At 56.6% G+C, this 17,978-nt stretch overlaps 1 protein-coding gene and 1 pseudogene across 1 annotated transcript; both read right to left on the bottom strand.

The window, feature by feature from the left end:
• Positions 1–3,727: 3,727 nt before the first annotated feature.
• LOC132528270 (small ribosomal subunit protein eS27-like) lies at positions 3,728–4,007 on the bottom strand (annotated as a pseudogene).
• A 10,937-nt stretch (positions 4,008–14,944) lies between these two features.
• On the bottom strand, positions 14,945–17,648 carry FOXQ1 (forkhead box Q1). The gene has a single exon (XM_060163833.1). It carries the CDS (start codon positions 16,899–16,901, stop codon positions 15,777–15,779), a length of 1,125 nt encoding a protein of 374 aa, XP_060019816.1. The 5' UTR covers positions 16,902–17,648; the 3' UTR covers positions 14,945–15,776.
• Between the last annotated feature and the right edge of the window lie 330 nt (positions 17,649–17,978).

Consider the following 17,978-nt stretch of genomic DNA (forward strand, 5'->3'; position numbering starts at 1 on the left):
GACTGCAAGGAACAGCCTTGTCACATGAATGTTTCCCGTTTGTATGAAAAGATGTGAGTTCAAATGAAGGAAAGCGTATAGGAGGTGCTTGTCCACTGAAAACTATGATTATTCTAATGAGTGGGGACACCAGGGCTTAGGCTTTCTGACAGTCTGGTGTCATTTTGACTCAGGTCGAGCCGGCTGTCTTCCGAGATGCTGTCAGTTTTGCATGTGCTGCCATTCAGCCCCATTATCTTTCCCATCGTGCACTTGTGCAACCGTTCCCTGAAGTCTAAGTGTGGGAGTGCTTTCCACAGCCTGCTAATTCCATTTGCTAGCTTTAGACTGCCGTTCTCACCTGCCGAGATGATTGTGCTTGTTGACTTTGTCATCTAACATTTACCCTCGCTCTCCTGGGTTATTTCATCTTCACATTTGATATCTCCATCCATCTGTCCATCCGTCTGTCCACCCATCCATCTACCCAGTGACTGTCTCCAGAGTGCCCCACGCTATGCAAGCCTTGTGCTAAGCTCTGGGGTGTGCACCGTGGTGAATGAAACAGAAAGGAATTTGCGTTCTCCTGGACTTTCATTCCAGTAGGGAGGACAGACACTAAACAAAGATAAATAAGTTCCATGGATGGTATGCTGATGGCAGGTGCCCAGGAGGAAAATAAAACAAGGACGAGAGACGGGCAGGGTGGCCAGAGGAAACCTCACACAAATGTGGCATCTGAGCAGAGGTCTGAAGATGTTTCTATCCAGTTCATTGGCCAATATGGTGAACAAGAATTCTTTGATCTGTCACTAGAGGCCTCGCTATGGGGGGCGGTAACCCACGAACTGGCAACTTCGGGGTACAGCCGATGAATCCACTTACATGGTCTGTGCTTAAGTATCCAGCCTGCGTTTCTCTACGTTGGTCTTAAAGGTATTTGAGGAGTGTGAAAACCTGGACTCTTGGCATGCATGGCTCTTCCCTGAGCCCAGCTGGTCAACCTCTCACCTCAGGGAAGTGAGTTTAATGTGAAGGACAGTGTCCCCCCCCACCCCCCCCATCGCCTGACGGAGCGGCAGCCGCTGTGGGCAGAGGGCGGAGAGGGCGACTCCAGCCGTTCTCCATCCTCATGGGCCTCGCTTATAAACCGCAGGTGGAAAGACCAAGTTTTCTGGGCAAAATCATGGGAAATTCAAGGTTTTTTCTCGGGAAATTTTGGCCCTGCCCTTGTGCTGTCAGGAGGCTCCGTGCAGGTGACCAGGTGTTATCTTCAGTCTAACCTGCAGGCTGCAGTGTTGCCATGACTATCTCCTCAGCCACACGCAGGGCTGGGCTCTCCAGGTGAACAGACAGGCGGCGGGGGTGGTGGTGGGGAGGTTTCGGGCAGACACCGAAGTCACGTGAGAGACAGAGAGCACGTGAGATCGCCGTGCACCCCGACATCGGGGCAACGCAGGGCCTGCGTCAGGGCCCAGCCGTGGTGCAGTCAGCTCTCCTCGGCTCCTCTGGCCTCGGTTTCTCCATCTGTAACGTCAGGGGAGTAGCCCAGATGATTTCTAAAGACAGTTCTCTAAGCTTCTTGTATTGGTTTTAATAGAAGCAACCCGGGCAGCAACACTTTAGAACCTGATTTCACACATACTAATTCTGACGGAGGAAGACCCATGTGGCCGGGCGACAGCCTCATGCAGGCCTGGAGGAGCCAGGACAGGCCAGGCCAGGACGCGGGAGGCTCGGAGGCCCAATGGGAGGCGTGACCCCAGTCGGTGAGTGAGGCCAAGGGGCTGGGACCGAGCGTCTTGACCTGGTGGGAGATGAAACAGCGGCAACAGCAGCAAGAAGCCGTCGGCAGGACCAGAAGATGCCCACGGAGTCTGCAGGCAGCAGATACTCCGACCCTCCTCCGAACCCTGGGGACCCCTTCCGGGTAGAAGGTGCCGGCACTGTCTCTTTTCCGGAGAGCGGATCCGTGCAGTCAGTGCCTCCCTGGTCAGAATGGCCCTTTGTTCTGCGTCTTCATGACTAATGATGCTGCTATGCAAAGGCTTATGCAACCTGGCAGAGCCGGGCCCTCGCGCCCGACCCGGGAGCCTGTGATCTGGCAGCCGGGCCTGCAGTTGCGCAAGAAGCAATTAGGGGTCCAGCCGAGGCTTGCTGGCTCCCCATCGGCCGGCTCCCAGCCCCAGCTCCTTGACAGGCTCGTTAGTGTTGAACCCTCCGAGTGCAGGAGAGTGTTTTGCCAGCTGCGGGCACGGCTGTGGAGTTCGCTGTGGGGCTGGGCTGTAGGAGGTGGGCCCGTGGCTCTTCCTGCAGGGTTTGTCCTTCTGCAGGGTTGGCCCCGTGGCAGGGCTGGCCTCTCCTCCTTTTCCATAAAAGTCATTTTTAAAGCCCTCTGAAAATCTCTCAATTTTTACAGAGTTCTTAAAAAATAATCCTCTGCACCAGCCCATTATCTTCTAAAATAGACCTCAAATATGATTTTAACTTTGAGAAATAAGTGACAAGAATCAATCTAGCTTCCCATCAGCTACCAGAATCTAAAAGGGGAAGAGACAAAGCTACTGTATTTGGAAAACCCTCAAGTGCACTAGCGGCAGAGGCCGCCACCGGGAAGCCCTCCCCCTGCCTCCAGGACGGCCCAGGCCTGAGAAAGCCAGCCAGCCTCTTGACCTCGTCTGTCTCATCTCTGCAGAGCCGGGCGAGCTCCCTGCCTCGTGCTCCATGGCGCCAGTCGCTGGGCGGCCCAGAACATCGGGCAAAACGCAAGTCTGTGTGTCACGGGCGGAGGGCGCGTCTGCCTTCCGGGAGCCGTAAGGACTTTCTGCCAGCGCGGTTTGCAGGGACCAGGGAAACAGCCTGGCACTTCCTTGTTTCACGTATAGAAGAAGTTAGAGGGTATCGTGCTCGTGAAGTTTGGTAAAATTGCTAAAGCTTCAGTTGTGCTGGTGTCGGTCTGCATCCAAAGAGGCAAAGGGCTCATCTACTCCAGAGAATGAGAAAGTTTCTGCCCCAGCTTACCTGCCACCCTCCCTCTTCTTCCTTCCCCCACCCCTTGGTTTTCATTCCCTTTTCGTGAAATAGGCTTCTTTAAATTGTAGAGCAATGAACAATATGGTAAAAACTAGTTCTTCCAACCAGAATAAAAGCACGCACGATGAAAGAGAAAATGCTTTCAGCACACCCCATCCCTGCGGCCCCAGCAGCCACCCAGAGGTGACTGTGCAATGTAAGCATTTGGTACAATCTTTCTGAACATTTCCCGGACCAGCACTTTTGCGGGTGGAGACACGTGCAGAGCTCTGTGCTGAGAATGGGGCCTCTGTCAGAATGCAAAACACACATCCTTCCATGACACTGACGTCCTAATTGCTGAGCGGTCCACTGTGAGGCTGTAACCCAGCTAATTGAAACTTGATCCATAGATGGTATATAAAAGTTTTCCCCGGTTTTGGGGGATGACAAACGGTGCCGCCCTACACACTCTTACACGTGCACTTGTGCACAGTCGAGAGAGTGTGCCCTTGTGATAAATTCCTAGCAGTGGAATTGCTGGGTCAAAGGTTATGTGCATTTTACATTTTAGTGGGCGTCGCCCAATTGCCCTGCAAAAAGTTTGCGCCAATTTACAGCCCCGTTAACGTTGTATGAACAGCCAATTTCCTCAGAACTTCACCAAATTCACAGTCTATCAAACTTATGGCTTTTTTTTTTTAATCCAAAATGTGTTTATTGGGATGGTTTCCGATTCATCTGGATTCCAGGGGCTTTTAGTGCTGCTTCCGTCTGAAAGAGCACCGTTCTGTAAGCCTTGCTTTTCCTCCTGTAGGCTGGCAGAGGACGGTAGAGCAGCCAACACACAAAACTGCTGTCTGTGTGCATGGCTAGAGACAGTGGTGATTGTAGCATCCTGGGCATTTCACATCCCTGAAGTAGGACCTGGGGCTCTGCACCAGGCGCTTCTCCTTGTGTTTCCTCTTCTCTTCTGGAGACGGACGAAGGAGATCCTTTGTGAGAGGCATGTTCTCGGGGGAGGTCGTCACCGTCAGAAAGGGCAAACTTATAAGTCTTTGCCAATAGGCAAAAAAGGGCAAGTCATTATTTTCTTAAATTTGCATTTGTATTATGAAGAGTGCTTATGGAGTATTTGCCTTTATTGGATGGAAACATGCTGGTCTTTACTACTGTTCATTTCCATTAGGTGTTTAGTAGTTTTAAAAATTGATCTATAAAAGCTTTTATTTATCATTAGCCTTTATTTGTCAACTAAGTCACAAATACATGCCCTGCTTGCCTATTATTTAAGCACACAGCAGTTTGCAATATTTATAGAATACAATTTATCTGCTTTTCCTGGAGAGCATTTAGGGTTTCCACCAGGCTCACATGAGCCCTGCCTATGTAGAGAAGACTTAACCTCTCCTTGCTGTCCTCTTGCACTGCCAAGGGTTTGCTTCCGCACGTGCGTCTTTGCTACTTCAGATCCGTGTGCTGGCGTGTGCGGTGAGACGGGGATGCGGCTGGAGGAGGCTCTGTTGGGCTCTTGTTCCTCAGCCTATTGGCTCTACTGACGCGCTGCCAGGGCAGGGCTTTCTGCTCCTTTGGAAATAAAAGGATTCAGACAGGCTTTTGGAGGATCCAGGCAGGAACTTGCCTCCTTCCCTTCTTGGATCAAAGATTCGGCCCTTTTCCCAGTCGGGGGGGACCCTGGGCTGTATTTTGAAGGAGGCCTCAAGGAGTAAATGCAACAGGAAGATTGAGAGAAAAATGGAAAACAGGCTTCTGGTGCGAAGAGAAAAACACCAATTTAAAATGACAGAATCACTTACGTGCATAAACCACAGAGCTAAGAGGCCCCGTTTTCACGAAACAGCAGGAACAACAAACACGACCACTGGGCTGAAAGAAGAGCTGAGCAGATGAATTCTGTTTACCGTTTGTTGGTTCAGCTCTGCTCAAGAAAGAGAGAAGGAGTATCCAATTCATTTGTTACTCTCGTTTTAACAGTATCTCCACAGTGAGTTTTCCTGGTTGAACAGATGAAACTCCTTATGGAAAGTTCTAGAGGTCACATTCTGGCCCAGGTTTTCAGTGCTCCTCCCATAGCTCATAAGTAGGTGGGATATTTTTTCTTTAAAGACCAGGTAAGTTAATTGCACAGTCAGTAGCATCAGCGATTTCTATTTCTTGGCACGAGTGACGTGATATGCCTGTTGGCAAAGACCTACAAACTCTGACTTGCAACATAAATCATATAATCCTGTAGATTAAGTTCCAGGCAATCTAGCTGAAGGGTACAGAAGAACCCTTCCCCCACCCCCACCAAGCGCCTGCCTTGTGGTAAACTGTGTAATTTGTATAATAATTGTAAGGTGATCGATGAGGATATGATGCCATCATTAAGGACTAAGGTGTATCACTACTGTTAGTAGCGATCACCACTTGTGTTTCCGTGCTCCACGCGTAGATGCGAGTGTGTGCTCTCACTTCATCCCGCTGCCCCGTGAGCCCTACAGGACCTGTTCTGTGATGCCCGCTCTACGGACGCAGGTTCAGAGGCTCGGCTGACTGAGATCACACAGCCCCCGATGCAGAGTTGGGACCTGCAGGACCACGTGACCCCAAGCTCTGTGTTCTTCCCGTGATTTCTTACTGTCCCTCCCCCTGCAGACGAGACAGGGCCCCGGGAGAGGCAGGACCCTTTCCAGGGGTAGGGTAATCCCACGTCACCTTAAGGATCAGGGTCAACCACACTCTCCCCCTCCGTCCCTTCTGCCATTTACCGAGGAAGTCTTTCCTCAAAGGGCCCAAAGAGCGCCCACCCCTGACCCTGGCCAGTGTTCCAACTCTACCAAGAGGGTCCACAGGGAGCCCTGGGGGCAGGCCTTCCGGCTGAGGAAGGGCTGGACCAGGACCCACCACGACGGCCCGCGTCTGGGCCTGGCGCCCGAGGTGACGGTCCCCAGCGCCACTCTGCAGCCATCAGTCCCACCATCCGTGACAGCCCTGCTGCCGGTGGCCCCTGCGCCCCTGCGCCCCGCAAACGTGGCTCTTCCAGGCTTCGTGATTCGCTCTGTCCTCCCCCCGCCTCTTGCGGCTCCTTCCCTCGAGCCCCCCGTGTGTCTCGCATCCTGGATCCCCACCCTCCCCTCTGCTCACACCACTCACCCCCATTTTGGACATAACCTTAATTTTCTGTTTTTGTGTATTTCTGTCAACTGATTTCCGCCGAAGCCCGCTACACACTGCCCTGGATGACGTCGTCATGTCCTCGGTGGTAGACACTGTCCACGTTTGCACAGTGCCCCATCCCACCTCCAGCCCCTGTCCTTCCCGCACTTCAGACACTGGGATGCCCTACAGGGAGCCAAACTCAGTCACCTACAGAGTCTGCCCCATGCACTCAGGGCCATGCTCAGATGGTGCCTTTGAGCACATTAGAAAAGAGTACTTTCCTCAAAACACTTTAGTGCCATTGGGCAAAAGTCGTACTTGACACATGGAATTATTATGACTGTGACGTGAATAGCACCCCTTTATTTGTGTTAAAGGAGGAACAACTACACACTCGCACCGGCCTCTTGTCCTGCATCTTAGAGACTCCCCCGCTGCCCGGGAGTGTCCACCTCCCCAGGGAGGACGTGCGGAGTCTTAGTGAATTTCTCTTAGTAGAAGGAGTGACACGGGCTTGTCATCCTTCTGGCGCAAGCAGGGAGGTGTCCCCACTGAGCCCAGATCGGGTACCGCCTGGGCCTCCATCCAGGAGGACAACGCGAGCTTTGCTGGAGGAGTCCACAATTCTCCAGTGCGCTGGGGCGGCAGCAGCAGACAGCATATGTGGGACGTGTGCGGAGGGGGTCTCTCCGAATGGCTCTGTCCCCGGGTCTGGCGGGCAGCTGTGTGTGGTTACGTGACCCCGTGTATGCATCCTTCAGGCAGCTTCTGCTTCAGGGCCAGAGCCTGCCCCTGCTACGGGCGCGCTCAGCGCCAGCAACACGGCTTCATTCTCCACAAGGGCCAGGAGGGGACGTGCAGGCAGGCGTCAGGGAGCCGGGCCTGGGAGCAGCGTCCGGACCGAGAGCCAGGCTGGAGGGGCGGGCAGCGTCCTCATGCCCCGCGGTGCCCCGTCACTCCCGTCTCCCCGGAACCTGATGCTAAATGTGGGCTGTGGGCTTTGCTAAGTCCTGCATTTGCTTCCTAACTTGGATACTCAGAGTCGAAGGAATTCAAAAGCAGATCTATTCCAGCGCACTTGAACAATGCATTTGAATGTATGACTCACATCCTTGGACAAAGGAAAAGGGACCCCTAGGAGGGAAAGCTGCCCGTGGCCTGTGGGCAGCAGAACATCTTCACTGTATGGACTGTACTCTCTGCCGGTCCCCTGGACTCACTGCTGGTCACCAGAGGTGTTTCCTTCATACCTAATGTCTCCACTAGTGACGTACGGCAGGCAAAAGCTTAAGCTTGGCAGCAGGAATGTTTCCTGAAGACTCTGCCATTGGTGTTGGTCTGTGGACGGGTGCGTTTGTATGTGGACAGTCAGTCCTCAGAGGCCAGCAAGCCTGTACACAGGCCCTGTAGTTACAGCACGAGGACGGGAGTCGTGTTTGCGATGGAACATGATTGCCTTGGTCTCCCTGTGCCTGTTTTCTCTTTTCTCCTTTTGGAGAATTTATGCCCCGTGTCCACTATATAACTTGACAGAGTGACTCGAGACATTTGAGACAGCAGGGGGACAGGGTGGGCAGAGGGGAGTGGGGGACACGTCCCCAGCAGGGCCCTGTGGGTCCCTTTGCGAAGCACTCTGCAAGCAGCCACTGCTGGCCCAGATGTGGGCTGATGCTGTGGAATCAACTGTGACTAAAAAATGGGCTGGTTTTAATCTCGTGCGATTCGACAAGAAAGCGCCACTGGGCGAGCTGTTCCCAAGGCCCTCTGACGGCGGAAGGGCGTGGCTTGAAGGGGTGCCTGGGGCCACCAGACACCTTTCTTCTGTCACAAGTCATTCTCGGGTTACGAACTAGAAATTTGGGCTCAGATTTGTCTTTACTGGATCCAAGTTGGCAGACAGCTCCTGCCGACGTTGTAGGAAGCAGAGGTGGAGGATGCACGAGGGGACGGGGGCCCAGCGCTCACCTTTCCCGAATCCGGGCAGATGCACTGCACGGCCCGAGGACTTGCTTCAGCCCGAATCCGGAAGGAGCCTCGTCATTCTGCGCGACACGATGATGCGGCCTTTCGTTGCGTTTATAAATGTCCCCAGAGGCTATTAGTCAAAAGAGTTCAGCTAATAAACGTGTTATCTTGGTTCAGAGCGCTGACTTGTGTAACTGCTGTCGGGGTCAACGATGTCCTGTTTGCTCAACTTCCCGGAACCCCGACACTTGTGGGTACAGAAGCAGGGTGCAGGCCAGGGTCAGGGATCAGGGATCTCTTTGCCGCTGGGTCTGAGCGTGGTGGACAGGCTGGGGCTGTGTCACCTGGTCCTGGTGACTCCATCTGGGGCCCCTCTTTCGGTGACCTTTCCTTGCAGGGGTGCTGGACCCTGATGCAGGCCCTAGACCGGCAGCAGCCCGCAGAGCTGCTCTGGGAACTAATCTGGGCGTCAGGTGGGACCATAGCAAGGCTGCTTCTCTTCCTCTTGGGCGCTCGGTCCCTTGGTCTGTCCTCGGCCAACTGGTCAGCCAGAGGGAACAGTGCTTCTGAATGTAGGAGGAACACGTGGAGCATGCTGGGGGGTCCGGTTTGTTGGGTGGTCCGGAGACACTTCCTGTGTGGAGTGCCATGGGGGCCAGGGCCAGGGGCTGCCTGCCAGGCAAGAGTGAGGAGGGGGCAGCTGACCCCTGCGCATGATTTCAGAGGCATCGGGACGCTTACCTTTCCTTCGAAAATACTCCCCTGCCGACCTCCAGTTATAGCCAGACTTCCGTGAGTAAAGCTTTACTTCCTTCAGCCTCAGCGGAGAGTGGGAAACATCCTGGTTTGGGCAGTACAGTGTGTCTTAGCGCTCATTCTCCATAGGAGGGTGTCTGTCAGATGCAGGTGATTGGAGTTAATCTACAAACGGCAGCACATGCATTTCGGTGCACAGTCCTGAGTTTGGGTCAACGTATACGGTCCTGAAACCACTCTCGCCATCAAGATGAAGACTGTTTCCATCACCCACAAGTCCCCTTGTCCCCCTGAGAGCCCCCATCTCAGCCCCTGGCAAGGATGTGATTTCTGTCCCTTTTGCCTGTTTCAGTGCCACGCATGTGGCCTCGTCCGGAGGGAAGCTTCTTCCTTTGCGCGAGGCCCCCTGTACTTGCTGTCGTCCCCCGGGGGGCGGGGGACAGAGCCGCTGCCTGCACTGCCGGCCTGACCCCCGCTGCCCGCAGCCCAGCTTCCTCGTCCCCACATCCTCCCGTGGGCACTGTGGGTGTCCTCCGAGGGCCAGCAGGGGGAGGAAGTTCACACAGCAAAGGCCTGGCTGGCATCGCGCCTGGGCTGACCCCGCAGGGTGGCGCTGAGGGCGCTGATGACAGAAACGTGGACGAACAGGTGTGACTGAAGCAGGGCCGTTTGGGAGGATCTTCCCCAGAAGGAGAGGAGCCGGGGCTCCCACAGCTGAGCCTGGCGGACCTCTTCCCTGGGGTCCCAGGGACAAGTCAGCCCCCCACCGTTTGAGCTTGAGTCCCGCTGCCCCAGGTCCAGAGCCCTGGGGAGAGAGGCCGCTGTCCGGCCCCAGGCCAGGACCCGCAGAGCAGCCCACCGTGTGAGCAGGGCCTCAGGAACTCAGGGGGCAGAACAGATGTTTGCTCCCCATGAAAGAGGGCTGGTCCCTGCAGGCGTCATGTGGCCCTTGTCACTCCTCTTACCCCGGGCCTGAGGATGTGTCTGCAGTTCACTTTATTAAATAATACCTGTTACTGTAGGAGTTGGTATTTCCAGGACTTTTCTCTAGTTTCCAAGTTTGCCCTCCTTCTGACGGCCCACATTGACCTGATTTCAGTATTTAGTATTAGTATCTCCGTGCTCCACGTGTGCACACACAGACACACGTCCGTTTCCAGCCCCGAGTCCTGGGTGCTAGTGCGTGTTCGGGTTGTATCGACTCTGCTACCCAGAGAAGCGCCGTTGGCATATTTGGACTTTGTTCCTCAATAAACAAACGAAGGGCTGGTCTGATCCCCTCATCCCGGGGTCTGAGCACGGGCCTGGAGCTGTCGCTGGAGCGGGAACCCGCCCTGGATGCCTTGCTTATCGCGAAACCTCAGTAAAATAGCCCAGCCTCTCGAAGCCTTCGTTTCCTGTCTGTGAAATAAGCATGTTGGTGTTTTACACCTAATTCTGAAAGCTGGGATTCTGGGCAAAATTTAAGTTGTTGAGAACACACTGGGGCAAATGTTTATTGGAGCTACATGTTATCATGCACTAGAATGACAAGCTATAAATGTCTGCTGAGCCCTGGTGGTCTCCAATATGTTTTGCTGTGTCTATGAGAACTTTAATTATGTTGAATAATGCTCTAAGGAAGCTTGTCCCTGAAACACACATTTGCTCCCAAGTTGATTGAGTTTAAGGGAAAGGAGAAGCACCTGTCAGCATGACATCTGTGACATCCCATGAGCTGAGAGAGGTGCTGGCCCAATCCTCTTGTCCCGCTGAGGCTGGCGGGGGGCCCCTCCCCTAAGGTCGCCCAGCTTCCAGAGACCTGGCCAGAGTTCCGGCTTGTCTTCGAGTTCCCACTCTGAGCTCTCCCTTGACTGGACCACTTCTGTGGTTTTGAGCGTTACCAGATATCTAACTGCAGTGAGCCTAGCCAGCCACAGGTTGCCAAACTTTTCCACCTTTTCCCTTGACAGTTAGAACTTGGCGATCAGAAACAACAAATCCACTTCAAGGCTGTTGAATACATATGTTATTTTGGGCTCCAAACAGATGTGACAGAAAGGATCAGTTATGGCGAATCTTCTAAGTTAAACTTTTCCTGAAAATAGCGGCAAAGAGGGTCCAGGAGTGGTAAGGGAAGTGTGGTATTATGTTAATATTTATGTTGGGCTGTAGTTCACCAGGAAGGAGGGTGTAAGGCCTGTGTGTGAGCTGGCGAATGACAGGAACAGCATTTGCTCCTAGTCGCCCATCCGTCTGAACGCCGAGCAGAGAGGTCCACGCACCAGCACCGTGTGACGTCGGAGCCTCTGCGAATTTGAAAGAGGACCTGGAATCGGGGGCAGTTACAGTTCTATGGTTCTGATCACGAAATTAGAAGATGCTTATTAGGGCCATTTGTTGACAGCATTAAGAATTAACAAATTATGTTGTTAAAGCATGACAAAATTTAATGGTTTCATTAGAGAACTATAAAGTCTGTTACTTAAGAGAGAACTATGGTGGTTTTAGAAAGCGGGAAATATTTACTGGACTCTCTGGGGTCTAATTTCTATAACCCAGGCAAAGCTTAGCTATTATGATGTAAAGAATTAAAAAGACAGTAAAACAGAGGAGAGATACCTTTATATGTGTGACGCCAACGAAGCCCCTTACCACCTAGGAAAGTTGTGAGCCATGTGAGTCCACTGCGCTGGCATTTTCTTTAGAAGGTAAAATTGCAAGGCCGGTTATTGTAAGAAGTTCCTTCTTTCCAGAGTGGGGAAGGGGCCGTTTTTGTTGTTTGGGGAAAGTAGGAAAGGTGTGTGGGGAGAGCGCCCACCGCTTGTGGCACCAGAGACCAGGGCCCGTGGAGGGGCCCTGAGACCCTCTCAGCACAGAATGCTGGCTGCCCCCCTCGTAGGGATGGGGCTGGCGCTCTGCAGAGTGACAAAGGGCGCCAGGAGCACCGCTTAACTGACGCTTGAGGGTCCGTGACCCCCGCGCCTGGCCTCCCAGGCCGAGGAGGGGACAGTTGTGTGAGGTGAGGGTACAACTCTCAGTAACGAAGGCAACCATTTTCCAGTTTGGGAAGCTTGCCTACCGTTTAGTAAAAGTGAACCGAGACGATCACCTGAAGAGTTCAACTAAGTTAGGGCCACAGTATGTTTTGGTCTGAATTACGCGGATAATTGTGTTATGGTGGAGAGAATTCTGAACTGGAGTTGGATCTTGGTTTCCAGTTGGGTCTGTCAGGAAGGAGTGTTTAAGCTACTCGCTGGACCCCGTTTCCTCGCCTGTAACATTAGGGTCTATCCGAGAGTCAATGAGTCATCTGTGTACTTGTGTGTGAACACCATTCCCCGAGAAAGGAAAGCCACGTCTGTGACTCTGTGTGGCAGTGGAACAGGGTGGCCTGAGGACTCTCCTTAGGCTGCTGCCCGCCGCCGGCCTGCGGAGCACCCCCCAGCACCATGAGACCGCTCTCCCCTGCCAGGGGGAGACTCTCTCTGTTTCTCTTCTTTTCTGCACACTCCACGTGGGACCGAGAAGCTGGAGGGAGCCCGCGTGAGGCTGTGAGCCGGGAGCCCAGGGCCTGGAGTGGCCGTCTCCAGGGGTGGCCAAGTCCCTGCAGGGGTGGCAGGGCCGGGGCCACCGCCAGGGCCAGGGCCCTGCTTCCCGTATTTGGGAGACGACTCCTCCCTCTCAGGACGCGGTTTGCTGCTCAGGTTCTCAGCCCCCAAAGGCCGCAGACCGGCTCCTGGTCGCTTGGGGCCTGGCTGGGCACTGGGGCATGTCTGGGCCCTGCAGGCCGAGGCTCCAGGAAGGGGCGTGTGCGTGCGTCTCTCTCTCAGGCCACCACCTTCCGGGGATCGGGGGTCAGGAAAGGGGACTGCAAAGCACCCGGGGGCTGGGGGGCTCTTTGAAAACTGACCCAGGGCACCCTGGCCGACGGCCCAGACTCCCAGGTATCAAAGGGCGTTGCCCAAACCAAACAGACCCGCCCTCACCCCGCGGTCCCGAGCCCCCTACTCGGCCTAGGGTCAGCTGCCCGCGGCAGCCTGGTGTTTGCACAGGTGGGCCTTGGCCCCTGGGTCTGGAGGCTGGGGAGAGGGGTGAGGCAGGTTAGGGGATGGGGTGGGCTGGGGGAAGGGGATGGGCTGGAGGAGAGGGGAGGGGGTGGGGTGGGCTGGGGCCGGGGGAGGGTCCTGGGCGGGGAAGGGGGAGGGGAGGGGCTGGGGCCGGGGGAGGGCCCTGGGCGGGGAAGGGGGAGGGGAATGGGCAGGCGCTGGGAGAGGGGCAGGCCCTGCCCTTTGCCCACCAGAGCTCGGAGGAGGAACCGGATTTTCTGGGCGGATGCAGGAAGGGTGGACCTCGGCCGGGTCTCTCAGGGGACCTGCCGCAAGGAGGCCGAAGCTCCCAGGGCTGGGGCTGCGGAGCAGCGGCGGGACCCCGACCCTCCGTCGCCTCCCGCCTGGGTCCACCGCGAATGATGGCCGCTCGGTCGTGGGAGCTGGAGCTCGGCAGTGGTCGTGGCGCCGGACCGGGGCGCAAAGGTCCCGTGACCCTGGCCTTTCTCTAAAAAACCTGGTGGTCCCTGGTGACACGGCGAAGGGGACCCCTCACTCACCTAAAGTCCGGAGTGTTCATTAGGAAGGAAGGCCCTCTGAGGGGAGGGGAGAACTGTGATTGAGAAAACATCCTTTTTTACGTTGCTGTTTCTGTCCATTCGCAGAACTTTCCCGGTGTGTCGATTTAGAAATGAAACCAGTGGGGTTACAAACCCGACGTGGAGGTAGGCGGCAACTGGCCTCTGGAGGGGGCAGAGTCGGAGGGGAGGGTCAGTCCGCGGGAGTCAGTGATGGGGGCGGGGGCTCCCCAGGCGTTGGGTGTGGCGTCAGGAGCGCAAAGAACTGAGCGAATGGATCCCCGCCATTTCAACCCGCTGAGCCTGGACCACCGCTCCGCTCCCCCCGGCCCCCGCTTCAGTTTTATTTTCTAATTATTGGTCGTGTGGGTGCAAATCTCTGCTTAAATGGGTGCTTTTTGTCATAATTCAACCCTGTTATTATCCCTCTTCATGACTACTAAGTAGATATAACCAGATCGGTCAAGACTTGTTTCTTGTTAACTAGACTTAGGGATCGGCTTTTTTCCCCTCCCATTCCTGCCAAAACACAGCATCCTGAAATGAACTCCACTTTCTTTCCCCACTTCACCATACGTAGACCCCAAATCATCCTCTTGTCTTGGATAAGACGACATCTGCCCGGAGGCAGGAACAACAATGGGGCCGGCACTTACAGCCTCTGACTTTTTCCGTCTTTGTATTACTTTTCGAAGACTGCAATCCATGAATTGTTAGCGCTCTATTGCCTTTGAATTTGAGAAACCGATGTGCACACTGCTTTCTGGTACTTCTGCTGATGGAAACCTTTCGTTTTTAATATGGGTAATCATCTCTGCCCCATCGGAGGTTGCCTCTCTCCTCAGATCACAACTGAAATAGGCCTGGCAGCCCCACCTCTACAAACCTTATCCTCCTACAAAAGGAGAGAGTGACAAATTACTACTGATGGGTTCACACCCGGGTGGACTGGGCATGCCTAAAAAGGTGGTTTTGTTTTGACAAAAAAACAGACTTTCGAATTGCTCTTAAAACTGCCCTGAAGAAGTCTTCAGTGTGTTAACAAGTCCCTTGCCAAGATGGTTTCCAGCTTTTTGAGCAGATGATGAGAAGAACCACTGTACCTGACAATGTCTGCTCGATGCTAAGGCTGTTAATAGCTGAACTTGTCTACTAAAGGATTCTTGGGGAAGAGGGGCCCACACCTTATCTTGCTCTAGTAACTATTAAGTGAATTCTTAGAGAGGTTACTGGTTTGATGTTTAAGAAATCCCACTGATGGACGTTCCACCCCGGAGAATTGTACAGCAATTTGTCAGGTAAGGAAACCTGCAGCCTCTACCTTCACTGAATTATTCAGGAAAATATTTGGTACTCCACAGGGAGTTTCTTAAGAGTCAAACCCGAACCCATTTGGAGGTGGGGGGCGGCGGGTAGGGTGTAAAAAGCTCTCCATCTCCAACCCATCACCACAAAATGCCGAAGTCGATTGTGAGTTTTATTAAAAAATAAGCACTATGCCTGGCTTTCATAACATTCATACATGAACATGTACACAGACACAAATAAAATAATATTAAAAATAAAAATCACACTTGCTTTCACGTGGCAGTGGTCCTGGCACCCCACATGCACAATGTTAACTTGTCCTTGGAAGAAACCGTTTGGCCCAAGGAGACCACAGTTATGAGAGAACCCAACCGCGAATAAAGCCGTAACCGTTGCCTGCAACATTTTCAATTTGGGTTTCAAAAATATATAAATAATTTAACTACAAATCCCAACAATATATATATTTTTCATTTTTGGCACAGTGAGACGTGGGTCAAGAGCAGAGGCACGGCTGGAACTCCTCTGGCCCCTCCCGCCCTCAGCCACACCTGTAGAAGCCACACGCTTGCAAGGAGCGGGGCGCTACCCCCGCAGTAGTCGTTATCATGTATCCCATGGAATGGTTCCCTGACGTGCTTTTTTGTTTTTGTTTTGCTTTTTAAGGGACAAATCACTGGACGGTGCAACGAAAACAGGAGGAACAAGGCGGAGCCTGGACACTAGGAAGGGAGAAGTCTCCGTGGAGGGGACAGGGACAGGCTTGGTCAAGAAACGAGACCGTTGTGAAGCGCTGCTTTGCTCCGCTGTGACGTTAGTTATAAAGGACGAAGGGAAATGTCCGGGACCGCGTCGGACACTGGCGTCGGAAGGCGTTAGCTCTAAGGCACATTTGGTGGAGATGTTTTCTTTGACGGTCTCCGTTCTCTGGGTGGAAAGCTCACCCCCACCCTTCCCGAGCCCGCGTTCCCGGCCGGCTCCGTCGCGCTCAGGCCAGGAGCGTCTCGGGCGGGCCGGGCAGGTGCGGGCCCGGCGGGCGGGCCGAGGCCACGTGCAGGTCGTGGGGCAGCCGCACAGGGCAGTACAGGTGCGCGCAGGCGGCCGGGCCCCGGAGCGGCTTGGCGGGGGCCGGGGCCGGGGCCGCCAGGGGCGCGAGCAGGAGGGGCGGCGCCTCGGCCCCGCGCGCGCCCAGCCGCGGCGGCTCGGCCGCGCCGAACGCCCCGAGTGGCAGCAGGGCCGCGGCGGGCGCGCCCGGAAGCAGCGCGGGATAGGCGGGCGGCAGCGGGCAGGGCGCCGCGCCCCACGGCGGGCGCGTCCCGGGGCCCGCGTCCCCGGAGCGGCGGCTGCGGAAGGGCTTGCTGAGGATGCTGTCGATGGCGAAGGGGCCGGAGAACCTGCCCGCCGGACTGGCACGCCCCTCGGGCCGAGCGGGCGAGCGCGCGCGGGGCGTGGCCGGCGCCGGGGCGGCGGGCGCGGGCGGCGGAGGCGCGGCGTCCGGCGGCCCGGGGCCCGGGGCCGTCGCCCGGTGGCTGAGGCGCTTGCGGCGGCGGCGGAAGACCCCGTCGGCGAAGGTGTACTCGCTGCTGGGGTTAAGCATCCAGTAGTTGTCCTTGCCCCAGGGCCGCGAAGGGTCGCGCAGCACCTTGACGAAGCAGTCGTTGAGCGAGAGGTTGTGACGCACGGAGTTGCGCCAGCCGGTGTAGCTGCCGCGGAAGAACGGGAACTTGCCCATGAGGTACTCGTTGATCTCAGCCAGCGTCAGGCGCCCGCCAGCCGAGTCGCGGATGGCCATGGCGATGAGCGCGATGTACGAGTACGGGGGCTTGGGCCGCCGCGTGTACGGCTTGCCGCGCGCGCCCGCGCCGCCGCCCGCGCCCCCCGCCGCCGCCGCCGCGCCCGGCCCTCCGCCCGCGCTCCGCTCGCCGCCGCCCGCCAGCGCCACGGCGCCGCCGCCCGCCGCCGGGCTGTTGGCCGCGCAGTCCCCGTCCGAACCCAGGGAGTCGTCGCCCGCGGCCGACAGCGGAGACGGCGCCTCGCGGCCGCCCGCCCCCTCCAGGTCACTCCCCGGCTTGTCCCGGAGGCCCTCGCGGGGCCCGAACACCTCCAGCTTCATGCCCGCGCCCGTCCCCGCCCGGCGCGTACCCTTTTCCTCCGCTTGGTCCTGGGCAGCGGGCGCCGGGGGCGGGGTGGCGATCCTGGGCCGGGGTCCTGGCCTCTCTCTCCCGGAGCTCACCTTCCTCTTGGAGAGACAGTCGCTTTCCGGACAGCAGTCCCCTTCCACTGGAATTTTTCTTTGGAGGGGTTTTGCTTATTGGGTGAACCGAGAGGGGCGGAGAGGAAGCAGTTGGGGGGGGAGCCTGTTGCCTTCAGTTCGAGGAGTGGAGACTTCGGGGGAGGCGTGTAGGGCCGCGGTTCCAGCCTCGGGTGCCCGAGCGCGCGGGGCTTGGAGTTCCTGTTGGAGGAGGAAGCGTGCACATCTGCTTTCCGTTCCCGAGACGGGGTTTCTTCTCTGCAAGTCCCCGGTCCCGGGCAGGCGTCCTCGCGGGTCGAGACGGTGCCGGCTGCTGTGCGTGCCACCCACGCCGGGAGGGAGGGTCCGGCCTTCAGGCTCTAGCGCCCACGGAGCAGAGTCCCCGAGGCCGTGGCGCCCGCAACCGCCTTTCCGCCCCCGGTCTCCGGAGCAGCATCTCCACGCCGGCCAGCCGCAGCTCCGTCTCGCCTCCACCTTCGGCCCGGCCCAATATAACCCCGCGGCGCCCCGCGGGGGCGGGGCCTGGGCGCAAACCGAGAGGGGTGGGGAGCGAGGTGGCCCAGGTGGCCGCAGCTCCGGAGCAGGCGCGCACCAGGCGGGGGCCACGCGGCGGCGCGGCAGCAGGTTGTTTGTTTTGGGTCCGCTCGGCCCCGCCCTCCGCCTCCCGCCAATGGGAAGCGCGCGCGCGGCAGCGGTGCGCGCGTGCGCGCGCGAGTGTGCGTGTCCGCGAGTCCGCCCGCCCGGGAGGGGCCCCTGCGCCCTGGAGCTCACGGAAGCGATTTGGGCAAGTGGGCACGGCCGGGGGGCACCTGTAGGGGCACCTGGCGGGGTTGGGGCCCGCGGCCTCCCTCAGCTACACGCGGTGTGTTGGCTTCTCTGGGGGTTAAAACGATGCTGCTTCCTAGTGCCAACCCCTCTCGTCGCGGCCGGGGGCGGGGG

Source organism: Lagenorhynchus albirostris, chromosome 10 (assembly GCF_949774975.1).
Source record: "Lagenorhynchus albirostris chromosome 10, mLagAlb1.1, whole genome shotgun sequence".
Lineage (NCBI taxonomy): Eukaryota > Metazoa > Chordata > Mammalia > Artiodactyla > Delphinidae > Lagenorhynchus > Lagenorhynchus albirostris.